The sequence below is a fragment of the Pantherophis guttatus genome, chromosome 4 (genome assembly GCF_059756535.1).
Source record: "Pantherophis guttatus breed Tessera chromosome 4, ASM5975653v1, whole genome shotgun sequence".
In the NCBI taxonomy this organism is placed as follows: Eukaryota; Metazoa; Chordata; class Lepidosauria; order Squamata; family Colubridae; genus Pantherophis; species Pantherophis guttatus.
Window position 1 is genome coordinate 158,705,018 of NC_142066.1, and position 16,919 is coordinate 158,721,936.

At 51.9% G+C, this 16,919-nt stretch overlaps 1 protein-coding gene across 1 annotated transcript in view; it reads right to left on the reverse strand.

The window, feature by feature from the left end:
• LOC117673241 (SCO-spondin-like) overlaps window positions 1–16,919 on the reverse strand; it is a 123,176-nt gene that overhangs the window by 35,466 nt on the left and 70,791 nt on the right. The window contains exons 60-79 of the mRNA XM_087894296.1: window positions 16,266–16,357; window positions 14,626–14,805; window positions 13,226–13,390; window positions 12,375–12,627; window positions 12,134–12,180; window positions 11,163–11,321; window positions 10,563–10,697; window positions 10,059–10,207; window positions 8,478–8,572; window positions 8,331–8,383; window positions 7,655–7,825; window positions 6,746–6,916; window positions 5,452–5,531; window positions 4,710–4,879; window positions 4,554–4,600; window positions 3,681–3,881; window positions 3,030–3,200; window positions 1,960–2,157; window positions 1,387–1,483; window positions 1,068–1,291 (exon numbers count right to left, since the gene is read on the reverse strand). Of these exons, the coding sequence (XP_087750422.1) occupies window positions 1,068–1,291; window positions 1,387–1,483; window positions 1,960–2,157; window positions 3,030–3,200; window positions 3,681–3,881; window positions 4,554–4,600; window positions 4,710–4,879; window positions 5,452–5,531; window positions 6,746–6,916; window positions 7,655–7,825; window positions 8,331–8,383; window positions 8,478–8,572; window positions 10,059–10,207; window positions 10,563–10,697; window positions 11,163–11,321; window positions 12,134–12,180; window positions 12,375–12,627; window positions 13,226–13,390; window positions 14,626–14,805; window positions 16,266–16,357 (2,858 nt within the window). The remainder of the gene's footprint in view (window positions 1–1,067; window positions 1,292–1,386; window positions 1,484–1,959; window positions 2,158–3,029; window positions 3,201–3,680; window positions 3,882–4,553; window positions 4,601–4,709; window positions 4,880–5,451; window positions 5,532–6,745; window positions 6,917–7,654; window positions 7,826–8,330; window positions 8,384–8,477; window positions 8,573–10,058; window positions 10,208–10,562; window positions 10,698–11,162; window positions 11,322–12,133; window positions 12,181–12,374; window positions 12,628–13,225; window positions 13,391–14,625; window positions 14,806–16,265; window positions 16,358–16,919) is intronic.

Here is a 16,919-nt window from a genome sequence, read left to right on the forward strand (position 1 = left end):
GATTGGGAAACACGGCTATACGGGGTTGCCCTCAATTTCCAGAACCAGAATTTCCGTTGCTAAACCGAGATGGCCGTTTGGCGAGTCGTGCCAGATTTAATGATATTTTTTCGGCCACAGTTTTTAAGCCAATCAAGCTGTTGTTAAATGAATTGGGTTTTCCCCATTGACTTTGCTTGCCAGGAGGTCACCAAAGGGGATCGCATGACCCCGTCATAAATATGAGTCAGTTGCCAAGCAACTGAATTTTGATCACGGGACCTTGCGGATGCTGTGTTGGTCATAAGTGTGAGGACTGGTTCTAAGTCTCTTTTTTTTTTCCTGGTGCCATTGTAACTTCAAATGGTCACTCAATGAAAGGTGAACAAAGGCGAATATATGTGTCCCAGGATCCAATCTGTATTGGTCAGATTTTGTCTTCCGAACATTCGGACTCAGAAATTTGGAAATTTTGTCCTCCGAACATTCGGACTCATGCCGTAGTCTGTCTTCAGGGAAACTCCCTCTAGCAGAGTATGTGTGTGCTGTTCTGCGTGTGGTATTTATAGTGCCTGTAGTGAGTGGCTCTTACAACAATGTCCCAACTCACTGGTAGCCTCACACTGCAATGAACAAGAACAAACATTCAACTTTGCAGCAACTAAGATTGTTGGCCGAGCAGGCCCAAAAACAGTGGTTGAAGCCTTGGAAATAGGCCCCTCATCAGTCAACAGGAATGCTGAATTACCACCAGCCTATGAAGGACTTAGAAGGTGAGGGCTGGGCAGCACAAGCAAACGACAGCCAACCACTTAACAGCCAGACAGCCACACACCCCAATCAACAACTAGGAAGCCACACAAACAACAGGAGCCATCTAAACACCACATGTGGAACAGCGCACACTCTGCTACAGAGACGTTCCCCAAGGATCGGCTCCAGAATGAGTCTGAAAATTTGGAAGACAAAACCTCCGGGTGACCGGTGACCGACCCAGATTGGATCCCGCAACTAATCAAATAGTCATTAAATTGAGGACTATCAGGAAAAGGTGAGCTTTCACGTATATGATACCGGTCCAAACTCACCTGGACACTCTTCTGGATTCCAGCACAGTCTCTGCTGCTCACCGCCACCAGCACATCCCCGGCCTCCATTTTGTGGGGGCGGATTGCTGCATTCCCGGAAACGGTACTGGACACCTTCCCCACAAGTCTGGCTGCAGGGAGACCATCGTCCCCAGCTGGACCACCCACCATCCAGGCGGCACCAGGAATCTGCCCGGCACTGCAAGTGCCCATCTACACAGGTGCTGAGGAGAAGAGAGGTTCGGTCAGTGATTTTATTTCGGAGAAGTGCAAAACCTGGCAAATTTCGGTTGGACACTCCCTGCCATCGTACACTCACCAGTTCTGGCAGGGTGCGTAGATGGTCTCCCCGGGCTGAGCGTACTCCCATTTTGGAAGTCCCAACCAGGAGGAGAGGTTCCGCTCTTCGGGGACACCTATGTGCAAGGGATGTGTGCATTAGGTCCGAAGAACCAAAAACGACACGTGGCGTTACCCTGCCTTCCACCACAAGGGAGATCAGCATGGGCCCCACTGCTTTGGCAACTGTCCTCAACTCCCCCAAAACACCCCCCTTACCCTCCAGGACATTGTAAACCGGAAGGGCAGGATGGAGGGTCTCGGCTATCCTCTGGGATGCTCATATAAGAGGCTTGCAGAGGTGTCACTCTTTCTTTATTCCTCCCTCTGGGGAAGGGATCCCCAATCCCTGGTCCATGGATTGGCACCGGTCCGTGGCATGCCAGAAACCGGTCTGCGCAAACAAGAGAAGGCCCATCCGCGGGATGCAGGCAGCTCATGAAACCGTGTGTCCTCTAGTCCATGGGAAATCCTTTCTCTATGGAACTGGTCCCTAGGCCCAAAAGGTTGGGGGGCACTGCTCTGGGGGGGCTCCATGGGCATCTGGACTCACCCAGCCAGGGCATCTGGTACTTGCAGCGGCACCGAGAGGGTGCCACACACATCCCGTCCTGGAGCAGCTGTCCATCCGGGCAGGCGCAAGCGTATTGGCAGCCAGGATTCTCCACGCAGGCGGTGTCGGGCTGCTGGTCCTCACAGGTGCGCGGACACGGCTTGCCACAGGGGAAAGACACCTGGCCGCCTTGGCAGTCTGAGGAGACACGAGACGCTAACCCTACAAACCCCCACTCCCCTTGTGTTCCTCTCGGTCTTCCCCACAAGCGAGGGGCTGAGGAGGAGGGAGAGGGGACGGTTCCGCGTGTGCGGCTGGCTAGCATGCACATGTGCCCAGCTTCATTTGCAAGAGCAGTGGGCACGCACTGCACATGCAAATGGAATGCATGCACTCACGTACCCGTGCATGTGGGAACGCACTCGCCTGCCACTTCTGTGGGCTGGTTCCGAACGGGTCACGGCCCAGTAGTGGGCTGCGGCCCTTGAGTTGGGGACCCCAGACCAAAGGATAAAAACTCGACATGAGATTGAGCAACCACTTGTTTTAGAACACGGGTGTCAATCTTGCCACGTCACGTTGCCATCACGTGACTTTTCATGAGGTTTTCCCCATTTGTGGAGCTGGGGAGGGCGTGGCCTGCATCTGCGATCCAAATTCAGATGCTTGGCAACCGATTCGTACTTACGATGGTTGCAGTGGGTGCCCTTTGGTGACCTTCCGACTGGCAAAATCAATGATCCACTTAACAGCTGGGTTACTAATTTACGGGCTGCATGGATTCACTTAACAACCGTGGCAAGAAAGAGCGTCATATGCAGAAGGGGGGCAAACTCGCTTAAGCGATGTCTCACTGAACAACAGAAATGTTGGCACTCGATTGCGGTTGTAATTTGAGGACTACCTGTATTGACCAAGTCCACTGGCTTTTCTCTTGCTGTATTGCTGGTTGCATGGCACCAGGTGCAAATGCGCTACGTTTCTCTCCGAATTCCTCAACACCGCAGAGCATTGTGTGACGCCTTCAGCCCCTCCTGACTTTCCCCCATCCCGCCAATGCTCCTTCTCACCATTGCAGGCGGTAACTCCATCGTGGCACTGCCGGCTTTGGTGAGCTTCTCCGGGACATGCTGCACCACCGAACCGAGCTGGGGGGTTGTTGCATTCCCTGGTCCTCGTCGACACGCCGTGGCAGGCGTTGCAGGGAGACCAGGCGCTCCAGGAGGACCAGCCGCCATTGACTGCAAGAGCACGAAACATGGGAGGGACGTTTGATAAAGCTGCAGCGGCTGGTAGCGCCCCCCCCCCAATATGTACAGGTAGTCCTCGTTTAGTGACCATTCACAGTTATGACATATAAAAAATTCGAGCAGTGACTACCTTTAAAACCTCTGCAGGTCTCTTAAGCATAGGAAAGTCAAAATCAGATCAGTCAAAACCTGAGCGAGTGCTTGGCTTAGTGACAGTTTTGTTTAATGACCAAATTGTCAATCCCAGTTGTGCTTGCTCAATGAGGACTACACATCTTTGTATGTTTTCAGGGTTTCTGGAGTGGCCTCAGCAGATCTGGAATTTGGGGTTGTGTACAATAAGTTTGGTCTAGTGGCTAAGGTGCCAGGTTAGTAATGGGGAGGCTGTGAGTTCTAGTCCTGCCTTAGGCATGTAAACAGGCTGATAGATAGATAGATAGATAGATAGAGTCTCCGTTTCAAGGCTCTCACCTGGGCAGAAACTGGTCATGAGACAAGCTCTTCTCTGCAGCTGGACCCCACTGTCTCCATGATACTCCTGGGCCCCCTCGCACTCGCGGCCCCCGTGCTGGGGCTTGGGGCAGCTGCAAGTCCGGTAGCGAGTCACCATCTCAGTGCCACAGGTCCTGGAACAGGGGCTCCATGGCGCCCAGTCACACCAGCCGCCCGGCACTGAAGGGGGACCAAAAGAGTTCGGAATTCTCCTTCTCCTCCTCCTCCTCTTTCCTCCCCATCTTTCCTCTTCCTCCTTCTCCCTCCTCCTCCTCTTCCCTCCTCCCCCTCCTCTTTTCTCCTTCCTCTCCTCCCCCTCTTTCTCCCTCCTCCTTCTCCCTTCCTCCTCTTCCTTATCTTTCTCTTTCTCCTCTTTCCTCCTCTCCCTCCTTTTCTTTCCTCCTCCTCCTCCTCCTCCTCCATCTCCTCTTCCCTCCTCTCCCTCCTTTTCTTTCCTCCTCCTCCTCCTCCTCCTCCTCCTCCATCTCCTCTTCCCTCCTCCCCTCCTCCTCCTTCTCTTCCTCCTTTTTCCTCTTCCTCCTTCTCCCTCCTCCTCCTCTTTTCTCCTCCCCCTCCTCTCCCTCCTTCTCTTCCCCCCTCCTCCTCCTCTTCTTTCCTCCTCCTCCTCTTCCTCCTCCATCTCCCCCATCTCCTCCTCCTCCTCCTCTCAGCAAACCTCACTCCCTTCTAGCCCTGATGACGATATCTATACAGGTCAAGAAACTGTCTAAGCCCTGCACCCCTCCAGCGTTGTTCCTCTCAGTGCAGGGACTCTGCCTCCCAGCTATGTCCTGCCCCATCCAGCCCGGACCCTCGTGCCCCCCCGCCCAGCCCAGTTTGGGGGGGGCTCACCTGAACAGGCCTGGTTGGTGCAAACCAGCTTCCCGTCAGAGCAGGTACTGGGGGGAAGGAAAGGGGGATCAGATGAGAATGCCCTGTTGGAATCGAGACGTCCCAGTGAAGACCCTCCCTCCGCCCAGCTGGGGCCTCTCCTCCTGTCTGGCTTACCAATTGTTGCAACCGTCGGCCCGCGGCACGACTTCTCCCGGCGAGTGCCGTCGACCAGTGCGCAGGTCTAAACAGGTGCAGCTCGGTTTTTCCACGCAGGCCGAGCCGTTCCCGTGCAAGACTTTCCCCCCGGTGCAGTAGCAGCCCGGTTCACAAGCCCACGCACAGTGCTGGGGGCAGAGGGGAGGGGGCGTGGAGAGAGAAGTGGCAGGGAGGGGAGGGAATGAGAACGGCCCAGAGACCGAATGCCCCACGGGCCGAGGCCTCTTAGGTCTCAAATGAGGTGTGGGAAGAATTCATCTATTTTATAACTGTGTTAGAAATGAGTGGTGGGGTGGCCTAGAGGTGGAGCTCTCGCCTCACAATCAGGAGGCTGTGAGTTCGATCCTAGGTAGAGGCAGATATTTCTCTCTCTGGGCACAATGAGAATATATCTGCTGAACAAAACTCCTCATTGGTGATAGGAAGGGCATCCGGCCAGTAAACTCTCAGCTCCATTCAGTTGCCCCAACTCCATCCCGCAAGGGATTACGGGGTCATTAAATGACGAAGAAGACATCGTAATGTCGACGCACTGAAGACGGCAGGAGTTTGAGGCTAGATGCCCTCAGAGGGTCCCTGACTCCGTATCCCATCCTGCATTCATTGTACTGGGCCTGAGAGCCCCTCGCCAAAGAAGAGGTGGGTGGGTGGGTGGGACTTTTGGGGGGAGGTCCCAGAACCGCGAGGGAGATATGCTTACTGCGAGGTCATCACAAGAGCGAGGACAGGGTGGGCCGCAGCGGCTGTAAGCCGAGTCTTCCAGAATGGAACAGTCCAAGTCTGGCAGAAAAGGGGTGTGTATAAAAAAAAACAAAAAAAACCCCAATAATAATATTTTTATCCCTGCCCTCCTGTCCCACAGTCCAAAGGGGAGGGGCCGATTCCTCAGTGGGGACCCCCAATTTTCACCCCCCCACCCCATGAGCACCAGAAAGACCCTCCCGTTGTTCCTTTCAGGCAGTCCTTGACTTACAACTGTTCATTTAGTGATTGAAATTCCAACAGCATCGAAAAAAACATAACTCATGACTGTTTTCACACTTATGACCGTGGCGGCATTCCCGTGGAACATGGGATCAGAATTCAAACACTTGGCAATTGTCTAGGGTTCTGGGGGTCATGTGATCCCCTTTTTTGCGACTTCCTGACTGGCCAAGTCAACGGGAAAGTGTGATTCGCTTAACGACCGTCGAGCTGACTTCAGCACGGTGGGGATTCACTGAATGACCGGGGGCAAGAAAGGTCACGAAAGGCGGACAAAGTTACTTAACAACTGGGGAAGCCCGATTCATTTTGCGACCGTGTTGGGAAAGCCAGATTCATTTAACGACCATTTTAGTGACATAACGGCAGGGATTCACAGAACAACTGGGGCCAGGAAGGTCATACAATGAGGCAGAACTTAACCACTGTCTCGTTTAGCGATGGAAACATCGGGCTCAATTGTGGCCGAATGTTGAGGATGAGCTGCCATCTCCCCTAAAACAGTATCTAACTTAAAGTAGGAGATCAAGTTCCAGTCCTCATTGAGGAAGGGTGTTTTAGCTGATCAGCCTACCTTGCAGGGTTGTTGGGAAGATTAACAAAGTCAGCCAAAAACCTCGATTTGAAATCACTCGGAGGGGTGAAGGAGCAGCGAGGCAGCCAAGCTCCAGCTCGTCTTTGACTTAGCGACCAGAATTGATGTCGCTAAGCGAGACCTTTGTCCCATTTTATGCCTTTATTTTGCTTCTGTGAACCTCTGCAGTTGTTCACTCAGTCACTTGACAAAGTCCAGGGGGAATTTCACACCGCGTCCGTCATAACTGTGAGTCCATGGCCAAGCATCCTGAAGCTCAACGGCGTGAGCATGGGGACGCTGTGATGGTCGGTAAGTGTGGCAAACCAAGTCCTAAATCGATGTTTTTCGGGGCCTTCGACTGGTCACTAAACGAAGCGTTCGTTGTAAGTCGAGGACGAGCTGTATCCAACCTTGCTGATTTTCCTCCACTCACCTGGACAAGGGTTCAAGTGGCAGGGCTCCACCTGAGTGGGCGGTCCCTCACAATAGTCTCCGCCTCCTCGGGGGGCGGGGCTGTCGCAGGCTCGGCTCCGGCTCCGCAGGCCCCCTCCGCAGCTGACGGTGCAGGACGTCCAGGGACTCCAAAGCCCCCAATCCCCAGCCCCTGCACAGAAGAGGCTTGGGTTACGGAACCCCCGAAAGGGCCAAATCGCTCATTCACACCATACACTAAAGGGGAGAGTGTAGCTGTATGGGGTGACTATTTTGAGTGGGGGTTGGACTAGATGACCTCCGAGGTCCCCAGGGATTCTGTTATTTTTGGTGTATTCGGCAAATGTCTGGTTAGTTGACCTTGGAGGTCTGACGCGGGAGACCCTGGCAGAACCGCAGAGTCAGAAGCAGGGGTGAAATGATCCCGGTTCAGACCGGTTCGGAGAAACAGTAGCCATGGCGGCACAAGGCTCCACCCACCCTGGTTTTAACCAGGAAGTATAACCTGTTTTTTTTAACCCTCTGCGCATGACAGAATCATATAGGGACCTTCGAGGTCATCTAGTCCAACTCCTTGCTCACGCAGGAGACCCTTACAGAATCACAGAAGTGGGAGGGACCTCAGAGGTCATCTAGTCTGACCCCCTACTCAAACAGGAGACCCTTACAGAATCCTAGAGTTCAAAGGGAACGTGGGGGGTCATCTAGTCTGACCCTCAGCTCGAGCAGGAGTCCCTTACAGAATTACAGAATCACAGAGTTGGAAGGGACCTCAGAGGTCATCTAGTCCAACCCCGTGCTCGAGCAGGAGATCCTATGCCGCTTCAGACAACTGACTGTCTGGTCTCTTCTGGGGAAGACCCCACCCCACCTTTGGGGAAGAGATGGGGGGAGGCGGGGCAGGACTTACGGGAACATGGCTGGAGCTGGCAGGCTTTGTCCTCGCGTTCCGGACCCAGGCAGGGTAATCCAATCCCGGAAGGGGCAGGATCCGTGCAGAAATGGTATCGGTTTTGTAGTCCCAGCCCGCAGGATGCCGAGCATTTGCTCCAGGGGGTCCATTCGGACCACTGACCGTTCACTGGCGCGGGAGAAAAAAGGAGACCATCAGGAGAAGCCCATCGGCCACTCACAGAGATCGGAACTTGTGATAATGGGGGGGGGTGTCTTTCCCTGTGGATTATCTACCCCCTCCCTTGATAATGCACACTACTCAACTCAGGCAGGTACTTGGGCGCCCAGGAGCAGAATAACGGAATGATGGAGTTGGAAGGGACCTTGGAGGTCATCTAGTCCAACCCCCCTACTCAAGTAGGAGACCCTTACAGAATCATGAAATAAGAGAGTTGGAAGGGACCTTGGAGATCATCCAGTCCAATCCCCTTCTCTCCTCCCCCCCCTCCTTCTCAGAATAACAGATTTGCAGAGGACTTTGGAATTCTTCTATTCTGTAAGTGTCGTTTGCTTGAGCAGAGGCTGGACTAGATGACCTCCAAGGTCCCTCCCAGCTCTGTGATTCTGTATGGGTCTCCTGCTTGAGCAGGGGGTCAGTCAAGGACATGTCAAAAGTAGAGGGTCCCTCTTACCGTCGCCGCAGGCTGCACGGCTACAATTCGCCACCTGCCCACCGATGCAGGAACTGCAAAAGGGAGGAAAAATCAAATTACGCCACAGCGACGATGGGAGAGAGAGAGAGAGAGAGACGGTTGGACCAACAGGAGAAGCAGACTGACCAGTTCTCACAACCTTTGGCCACCGATTCACCGGGAGCATAGATCCTCCCCTCTACGGCACACGGGCACGCCTCCGCCGGCACACACTGGTTGTTCTGGAAGGGGAGAAGAAGTTGCATTAGGGACCGGAATGGGACAACTCGCCGCAGACATTTCGTGGTGGTCAACTCATCATGGCTGACTCACAATGACTAACTTGCCAACTGGTCAACTGGCTACGGCCAAGTAATCAAGCCAACTGGCTGCAGTCAACTCACCACGACGAAATCGCCATAGCCAACTCATCACAGCCAACTACCGTGTTTCCCTGAAAATATGACCTACTCCGAAAATAAGTCCTAGCTTGATTTTTTTACACATGCGCCCAATATAAGCCCTAACCCCCCACCAAGATAAGCCCTAATTAAGACCCTGCCCACTCCAGGATGAACAGGTAAAAAATTAACCTAGAGTGAGGATTGGGTGGGGTGGGGTGCAGCTGTCCTACCACTTACGTTCAGACAGTTGCCGGCCTATTTCTTCTGCAGTCGGCAAGGCTCTGTACCTGATAAACAGAGCTCCCGCTGCAGAGGCCTTCAGGGAAGTCTTGCTGGCTAGAGGGGAAGTTCCTGAAGGCCTCTGACACTGAAAAGGAGTCCGGGGGTGACGTGCGCAAGTGAGGTGAGTCAGTGGACGATATGCCCCCCCCTGAAAATAAGACCTAGTTCCTTTTTTTGCTGGCAAAACAATATATATACGACAAGATCTTATTTTCGGGGAAACACAGTAGCTGTGATCACCACGACCAATTCGCCATGGCCAACTGATTACAGCCAACTAGCTGCGGCCAACTCACTTTGGGACAACTTATCCCGGCCAACTCGCCAGGGGACAATTGAACAATTCAATTTAAGGATTTCCAATCAATAAAAAAATTGTTTTCATTTTTGTCCTTCATTTTTCATTCCATCCCTCCTTTTTGCATCCTTTCTTGAATGACTGTATTCCACCCTTTGTTTGATATTCATGTAGCTCTTGTCCCATGTTGAGTTGGCTGTGGTGAGTTAACCATGGTCAGTTGGCTGTGTTGAGTTGGCCGTGTTGAGTTGGCCGTGTTGAGTTAACCATGGTCAGTTGCCCATGTTGAATTGGCCATGTTGAGTTAGCCGTGTTGAGTTGGCCATGTTGAGTTGGCTGTGTTGAGTTGGCCGTGTTTGGCCATGGTGAGTTGTCTGTGGTGAGTTAACCATGGCCAGTTGTCTGTGGTGAGTTGGCCGTGGTGAGCTAACCAAGGCCAGTTGGCCATGTTGAATTGGCCGTGTTGAATTGGCTGTGTAGAGTTGGCCATGGTGAGTTGGCTGTGTTGAGTTGGCCGCGACGAATGGTCCTCGACCCTTCAAGACACCAAGTTCCCCTTCTTCCAGACACGGCACCCTCTACTCTTATGGCACTAGTCCTCATGAAACCAGGTCAGGCACACCTTCCAAAGAGTGGCTGCGCCCCACCCGCCTTTCACAAGAGCTGTACAGGTGGACAGAGATACGGTTCGGTGGTGCTGATCTCTCGGCAGAGACGAGCAGCGGAAACTCTTGGAGTATTTACCAGCAAGACAGTGCCATTGGGGCAGTAGCACCCTGGCTGGCATGCCATGTGTCCAGTGTTGTTGTCCGTGCTGAGCTCCGCGCAGGAAGCTGGGCCGTCGGTGCACTCTCGCCATTCTTTCCCTGCTGGACAGGTGCCCGGAACCTCACCTGGTTGGAAGGGACGAGAGAAAGACCTTAGTTATAATTTTAAGGAAAAGTTTTATAATGAAGAATTGATTATGGATGTTTGATCCCGGAGAGAACAGAGATAGGGTCTGTAGCAGTTAATGGCCCCCTGGTTGAGGAGGGGACTGGACTAGATGACCTCCGAGGTCCCTTCCAACTCTCTAATTCTGTAAAGGTCCCCAGCTTGAGGAGGAGGTTGGACTAGAAGACCTCTGAGGTCCCTCCCAACGCATTAATTCTCTAGGGGTCTCCAGCTTGAGCAGGGGGCTGGACTAGATGACCTCCCACATCCCTTCCCGCTCCATTCTGATCGATTGATTGAAGCCAGGAAGCCCACCTTTGCAGGGCTGAAGGTTGCAGGTTGAGAAGTCGATCCGGCCCAAGACGGTGATGCCAGCTCTTGTCCGGTTCCGATAACCGCCGCCGCAGGGCACCGAGCACGCCGACCAGGGGCCCCATTCTACGCCAGACCCTGTATGGGAGTCACAAAAAGTGGGGTGGGGGAGTGAGGGGGCTGGGAACCCACAAGTTCTTGCCCCCCCTCCTCCCCCAGTGGAGAAGGACTTGCAAGTTCCCCCAGCATGTCTGTCTTGCTCGGTGGAAAATAAGACTGGTGATTGCCACCATCCTGGAGAAGCACTCTAGACATGCTCAGACACCCTGTGCCTAGAATCTATTCCTTTTTGGCATTCATGGCTGCTCAGTGGGAGAGCTGAGTTCCAGACCCGAAAACGGGAAGGTTATAAGAAGGTTCTTAAGAAGAGACTGGACAACCATGTGTCCGGAATGAGCTGAGGGTTGGACTAGATGACCTGCAAGGCCCCTTCCAACTCCACAAGGCCATGATGCTATAAGGGTCTCCTGCTTGAGCAGGGGGTTGGGCTAGATGACCTCTTTTAGTCTGCTATTCTGCTCTCTCTCTCTCTCTCTTTCTCACCTGGGCAGGGCTGCAGGCTGCAGAATTCAATCTCCACCTTGGACCCCTGGCAGTTCTGTCCTTCCAGCTCGGCGTCGGCACGGTACCGCCGACGGGTTCCCACATTGCAAGTCCGGCTGCAGGAGCTCCAAACGGACCAAGAGGTCCAGCTACAGTTGCCTGTCCGGGAGGAGGAGGAGGAATATCAATCCATTCTCAGGTAGAGCCCGAATTTACCTGTCTATCCACCTGGTGAAGCCCCATAGAGCCCCCGCAAAGTTACAGGTTCCATGGTAAACCCTGTTCTCAATAGACAAAGGAGATTTAGTTGAGCGAAGATGCTGGTTCTCAACATTGGACTTCAACTCCCAGAATTCCCCAGCAAGCGTGCTTTAAGAGGGAAGGACTTCAACTCCCAGAATCCCCAGCTTGCTTTAAGAGGGGTGGACTTCGATCCTTGGAATTTTGGGAGTTGGAGTCCCCACATCTTAAAACCTCCAAAATTGAGAAAAACACTGACCTCTGATCCACCTGGCTGGAACTCCCATTATCCTCTGTAAGGGGCAGTGGATGATGGGAACCGCATGCTGACCCTTCCTTTTGGGAACTCAACAATCCCCCCCCTTTTGATGCTAAAAGGTGTCCGATTTCAAAACCTGTGTCTAAATTTCTCGATAAGCGATCAATGGAGGAAGGAGTGGGTGGGGGGGACGGTGGGGTCTTTGCACTGGTGGGTTTCACATAGGTTTACTACCAGTTTGCAGTGTACCAAAAATGTGGGTGCGCACGGCTTGCGTGAATGCGCGTGGCCTAGAAAACGTGGTTAAATAGGACAGCATAGCGCCAGGGCGGGTAAGCAGGTTGCCGCTACCGGTTCGTTTGAACCAGTCCGAACCAGCTGAATACCAGCACTGGGTCTTTGGGTCCTCCTGCACACACCCCGTCAGAAAGGTCATGACCCCTGGGCCACTTTCCCCTAATTTAAAAGTTACCTGGACAAGGTTCTGTGCCGCATACCATCGCCCCCTCCTGGCAGGTGCTAGAACGGAAAAGCGCCAACCTTCAGCATCCAGAAAGTCTTCGGATGCCAGGAGCAATCGGGGCGCCCCCAGGAGGGGTAGTGTCTGCCCCTCCCCAATTAAGCCAGATCGGGAATCCTGCCCCCCCCCTTGAAAAGCAGTCCCCCTTGCAAGGGAAGGAAACGGGGGGGGGGCGGTCTTGAGAATCTCCTACCAGTTGTTGCAAGAGTCTCGGCGGACGGTGGTGCCCTGCGGGTAACTCTCCCCTTGGTAGTAACACGGGCACCGGCTGAGCGGCACGCAGGTTCCGTTCTGGAGGAAGAGACCCTCGGGGCAATGGCAGCCGTCCCGGCAAGGGGAGGTGCACTCCACCTGGGTGTCCTGGTCCAGACAGAGCCGGGGGCAAGCGCCACCTTTCCGACGGCATTCCTCCACCGTCAGGTAGACCATGTTGGCTGGGCACTGCGCTGCGGGCGGAAGAGCGAGCAAGAGGCTCAGCCAGGCTGACCAGGCACAATGGCAGGAGACAGACAACCCCGGTTCTGTGGCCCGGACAACTCCCGCTCGGGCAGGGGGTTGGACTAGATGACCTCCAAGGTCCCTTCCAACTCTTGTCATTCTGTAAGGGTCTCCTGCTCGAACTGGGGGTAAACTAGAAGACCTCTAAGGTCCCTTCCAATGCTATGATTCTGTAAGGGTCTCCTGCCTGAGGTAGTGGTTGGGCTAGATGACCTCTGAGGTCCCTTCCCACTCTGACCTTTTGTATTTCTGTAAGGGACCCTTGCTTGAGCTAGGGGCTGGACTAGAAGACCTCCAAGTTCCCTACCAACATAATTAAATTAAATTAAATTAAATTAAATTAAATTAAATTAAATTAAGTTATCTTATGTTACATTAAATAAATTAAATTAAAATAAATATAAAAATGAAATGAAATGAAATATAAAAGTGAAATTAAAATAAATATAAAAGTGAAATTAAATTAAATATAAAAGTGAAATTAAATTAAATATAAAAGTGAAATTCCATATTAAATAAAAATAAATTAAATTTTAAAACCTATACCTCTGCAGGGCTGTGTGTTGCAATCCCGGGTCTGGATCAGTGGGCCCGAGCATCCCGGAGCCCCATAGGAAGGTTTGGAGCAGGTCCGGTCGCGAGTTTGCACCCCGGAGTCGCAGAGCGCCGAGCAGGGAGACCAGGCCGACCAAGGAGTCCAGATCCCCTCCACTGCAGAGAGATATTGGGGAGGGGGGCTGAATCAGGACAAGTCCAGGGGTCTTAAGGCCTCCTTCCCCACTGGCCTCAATTAAGCTTTAAGCCTGAATTAAGTTCCACTGAAAGCTGAGCTTGTTTTATGAGATGAAAATCAAAGCTAAGCCTGAATTAAGCTTTGATCAAAGCTGAGCTTAATTTACGAAAATCAGATTTAAGCTTCAATTAAACCTGAGCTTAATTTATGAGAGGAAATTCAAAGCTAAGCCTAAATTAAGCTTCAATCAAAGCTGATCATAATTTATGGAATGAAAATCAAAGTTAATCTTCAATTCAGCTTGAATAAAAACTGAGTTTAATTTATCAGATGAAAATCAAAGCGACGACTGAATTAAGCTTCGATCAAAGCTGAGCTTAATTTACGAAATTCAAAATTAAGCTTCAATTAAGCTTCAATTAAAGCTGAGCTTCATTTATGGAATGAAAATCAAAGCTAAACTTCAATTAAGCTTCAATCGAAGCTTCAGGAGACGCTTAACAACGGTGTCCAGAAAGCTCACTTAACAACCGTCTTGCTTAGCAAGGGAAATTTGGAGCTCATAAGTCAAGGACCTCCCGTACAGGACCCTGTACCCCGAAAGAGACTTGACCAATGAAAGCCGAGCTGAACCTCGGGTGTTCGAATGAGTCAATCTGGGCATAGTCAACTGTGAAGACCCGGGGCATGGCACAGAGGCAACAGTCATCTGACAGTTCAAACTGCCCCTTTATTGCTCCAAATTTTCCCCAAACGCTCCCACGAATTCAGTGTTTCTTCCCGACCAATGCCCCACCCCACAGCGTCTCCTTAAGTCTCACTCCACAGGTGTGCCTTGTGGAGAAGGGGCAGGGCGCTCTCCTTCTGAGTAGTCGGATCAGCCTACGTTGTTCTCGCCTTCTCTCCACTCTCTGTGGTCGAGGATCAAGAGGGGGCAGTTCTTGCTCATCGCCTGAGCTCCGTCTCTCGTGTTCACTGCTTAGTTTCTCTTGGTCATCCTGCCCCTGCCTACAAGCCATCCCAATCCTGAAAGACCCTGGCCTGACTGGGCCTGTCCCTCCCCATTTTCCTTCGAAATCAACGAAGCCTCCCCCTCGATCTCCGCTGGCTGCAGTTCCGGCTCGTCTTCTTCCACAGATTCAGGCTCCAATGGGGGCATGATGATAAATGCAGATTTTGGCTGCACCACGCCGGCGTTCCTTCGGCTACTCACCCAGGCAGAGAGGTGTGTCACACTCCTCTTCCTGCACGGTCTCTCCATCACACCCCACGGCCTGTGCGGTACCGTTGCAATGCCGGAATCGTTTTCGCGTGCCAACCAGATCCGGGGCATAGAAGCAGGTCTTGGAACAGGGAGACCAGGGAGTCCAGTCGCTCCAGAGCACGGCCATTTCTGCGAGGGGACAGGAGGGAAGCGGGGATGAGTGGGTGGGTGTTGGGACAGGAATCCTAGACTCTCAGGATCACACAAAAAAAAAGATTGGACAACAATGGGTCTGAAATGGTACAGAGTTCCCCAAGCTTTCCAGGATGGCAGCCAGGAGGTGGAGAGGTGGGGGAAAGGGAGATAGTTTTGTGGGTGTGAGCACGCGTGCACACGAGCACCTGTTGCTCATATCAGTGGGGCTGAGTGTGTGATGCATGTGCGAGTGGGACTCCAAGCCTCAAGCACCCACAATGCTTGCATGAGTGGGGCCAAGAGTGCCTGCGATGCTCATGTGAATGAGATTCCAAGCGCCCACAAGCTTGCGCGAGTGAGGTTTCTAACCCCCGCAAAGCTTGCGCAAGTGAGGTTTCAAACTCCTGCGAAGCTGGCGCAAGCGAGATTCAGAACCCCCGCAAAGCTTATGTGAGTGGGGCCGCAGGACCCCACGATACTTGCGCTAGTGGGGCTGTGCATGCACGCATGTGCACACACCAGCCAGCCCCTCACATGGCCTGCTTGCAAACAGGCCATGGCCCAGTAGTGGGTTGCAGCCCACCGGTTGGGGACCCTTGGTATAGGACAGCGTTCCCCAATCTTTCTGGCTTGGTGGACCTGCGTGGGGGAGACAGGATGGTTCCATGTGAGCATGTGTACAGGTGCACACACGCAGCTCCATTTGCACATACGCAGCTCAGTGCCCAGTTGCATGGCCCAGTTACACACAGGTGGGCCACGGCCCAGGGGTTTCCTGCTTGAGCAACAGGTTGAAAACCTCCAAGGTCCGTTCCAACTCTGTTATTCAGTGTCGATAGGCAAGTATCCAACTGGTGCAGCGGAGTCTGGGCAGTGCTCAATCAGATTTGAACCAACCATGGCAGGCGGCAATATTGCCCAACGGACAGATATCCAGAAAATTGACCATAAGCTTATCCATCTAGTAACTGCTCAGATATAATTTAATTTCATTCGTAATTTTATTATTCATCATTTATACTGCAAGTTTTTTAAATTGTTCCTTGCTCTTGGATTTCATATTTTGATGCACATTTTATATGCTAAATGTCTATTCTTAATCATACAGGTCAGGGTTGACCGAAAGGTGATTTTTCCCAAAAGGCAACACAACTTTCTTGGTTTTTTTCCCTTGAAAAGGTTTTGCTTCTCATCCAGAGAAGCTTCCTCCTTTCTAAGTAACAGTTCAATCCTTCCCTCAGAACTCAAGAAGCTTCTCGGGTGAGAAGCAAAACCTCTTCAAGGAAAAAACCCCAAGAAAGTCGTGTTGCCTTTTGGAAAAATTGAGACAATTTATCTGCTGTTTTTCTGAATTCTTAACGCATAAATGTTATATTCTGCTATGCCGTACGAAATAAATAACTAAGAGGGGGCCGCCATGCAGAAATGATAATGGATGTTATCATTACTCTTACCTGTGGTGCAGATTGTGTGGCACTCACGTACCTCCTGGGCATCTCCTTGGCATGGGGCACCCCCGTTGGCCGCCGCCGGGTTGGAGGGGGATCTGGAGAGAAAGAGGACAGCTTTGGGGAATTTTCAAAGCTTTTAGTTTTCCATTCGTTTTTCGGAGTGTACAGGTAATTCTTGGTTTACAACCGTAACGGATCTTGCCCATCGTGGTTGTAAATCATGATATTCATAAAAGGGATCATTTTTTCAACCTTGTTCTGGTATCCGTTAAGCAACTGCCTTGGTTGTAAAGTGTTGCTGTGGTTAAGAAAACGCTGCAGTCATTAAGCGAAGCAACGGTGCACTGTGGTCCCAGTTTTGCTGAAAAGTGGCAATAAATGCCATTTTTTGGGGGGACAAAACTATCGTAAAACACAGTCACATGACCGCAGGACACGACAAACACAGTGTCAGGGTTCTGACTGACGAACCCAACCAAGTCAGCATTCCGAGACAATCAGATTCCTCAAAAAACTGTTTTATTGAATCACTAGATAGATAGATAGATAGATAGATAGATAGATAGATAGATAGATAGGTAGATAGATGAGAGAGAAAGAGAGAGAGGATAGATAGATAGATGATAGATAGATAGATAGATAGATAGATAGATAGAT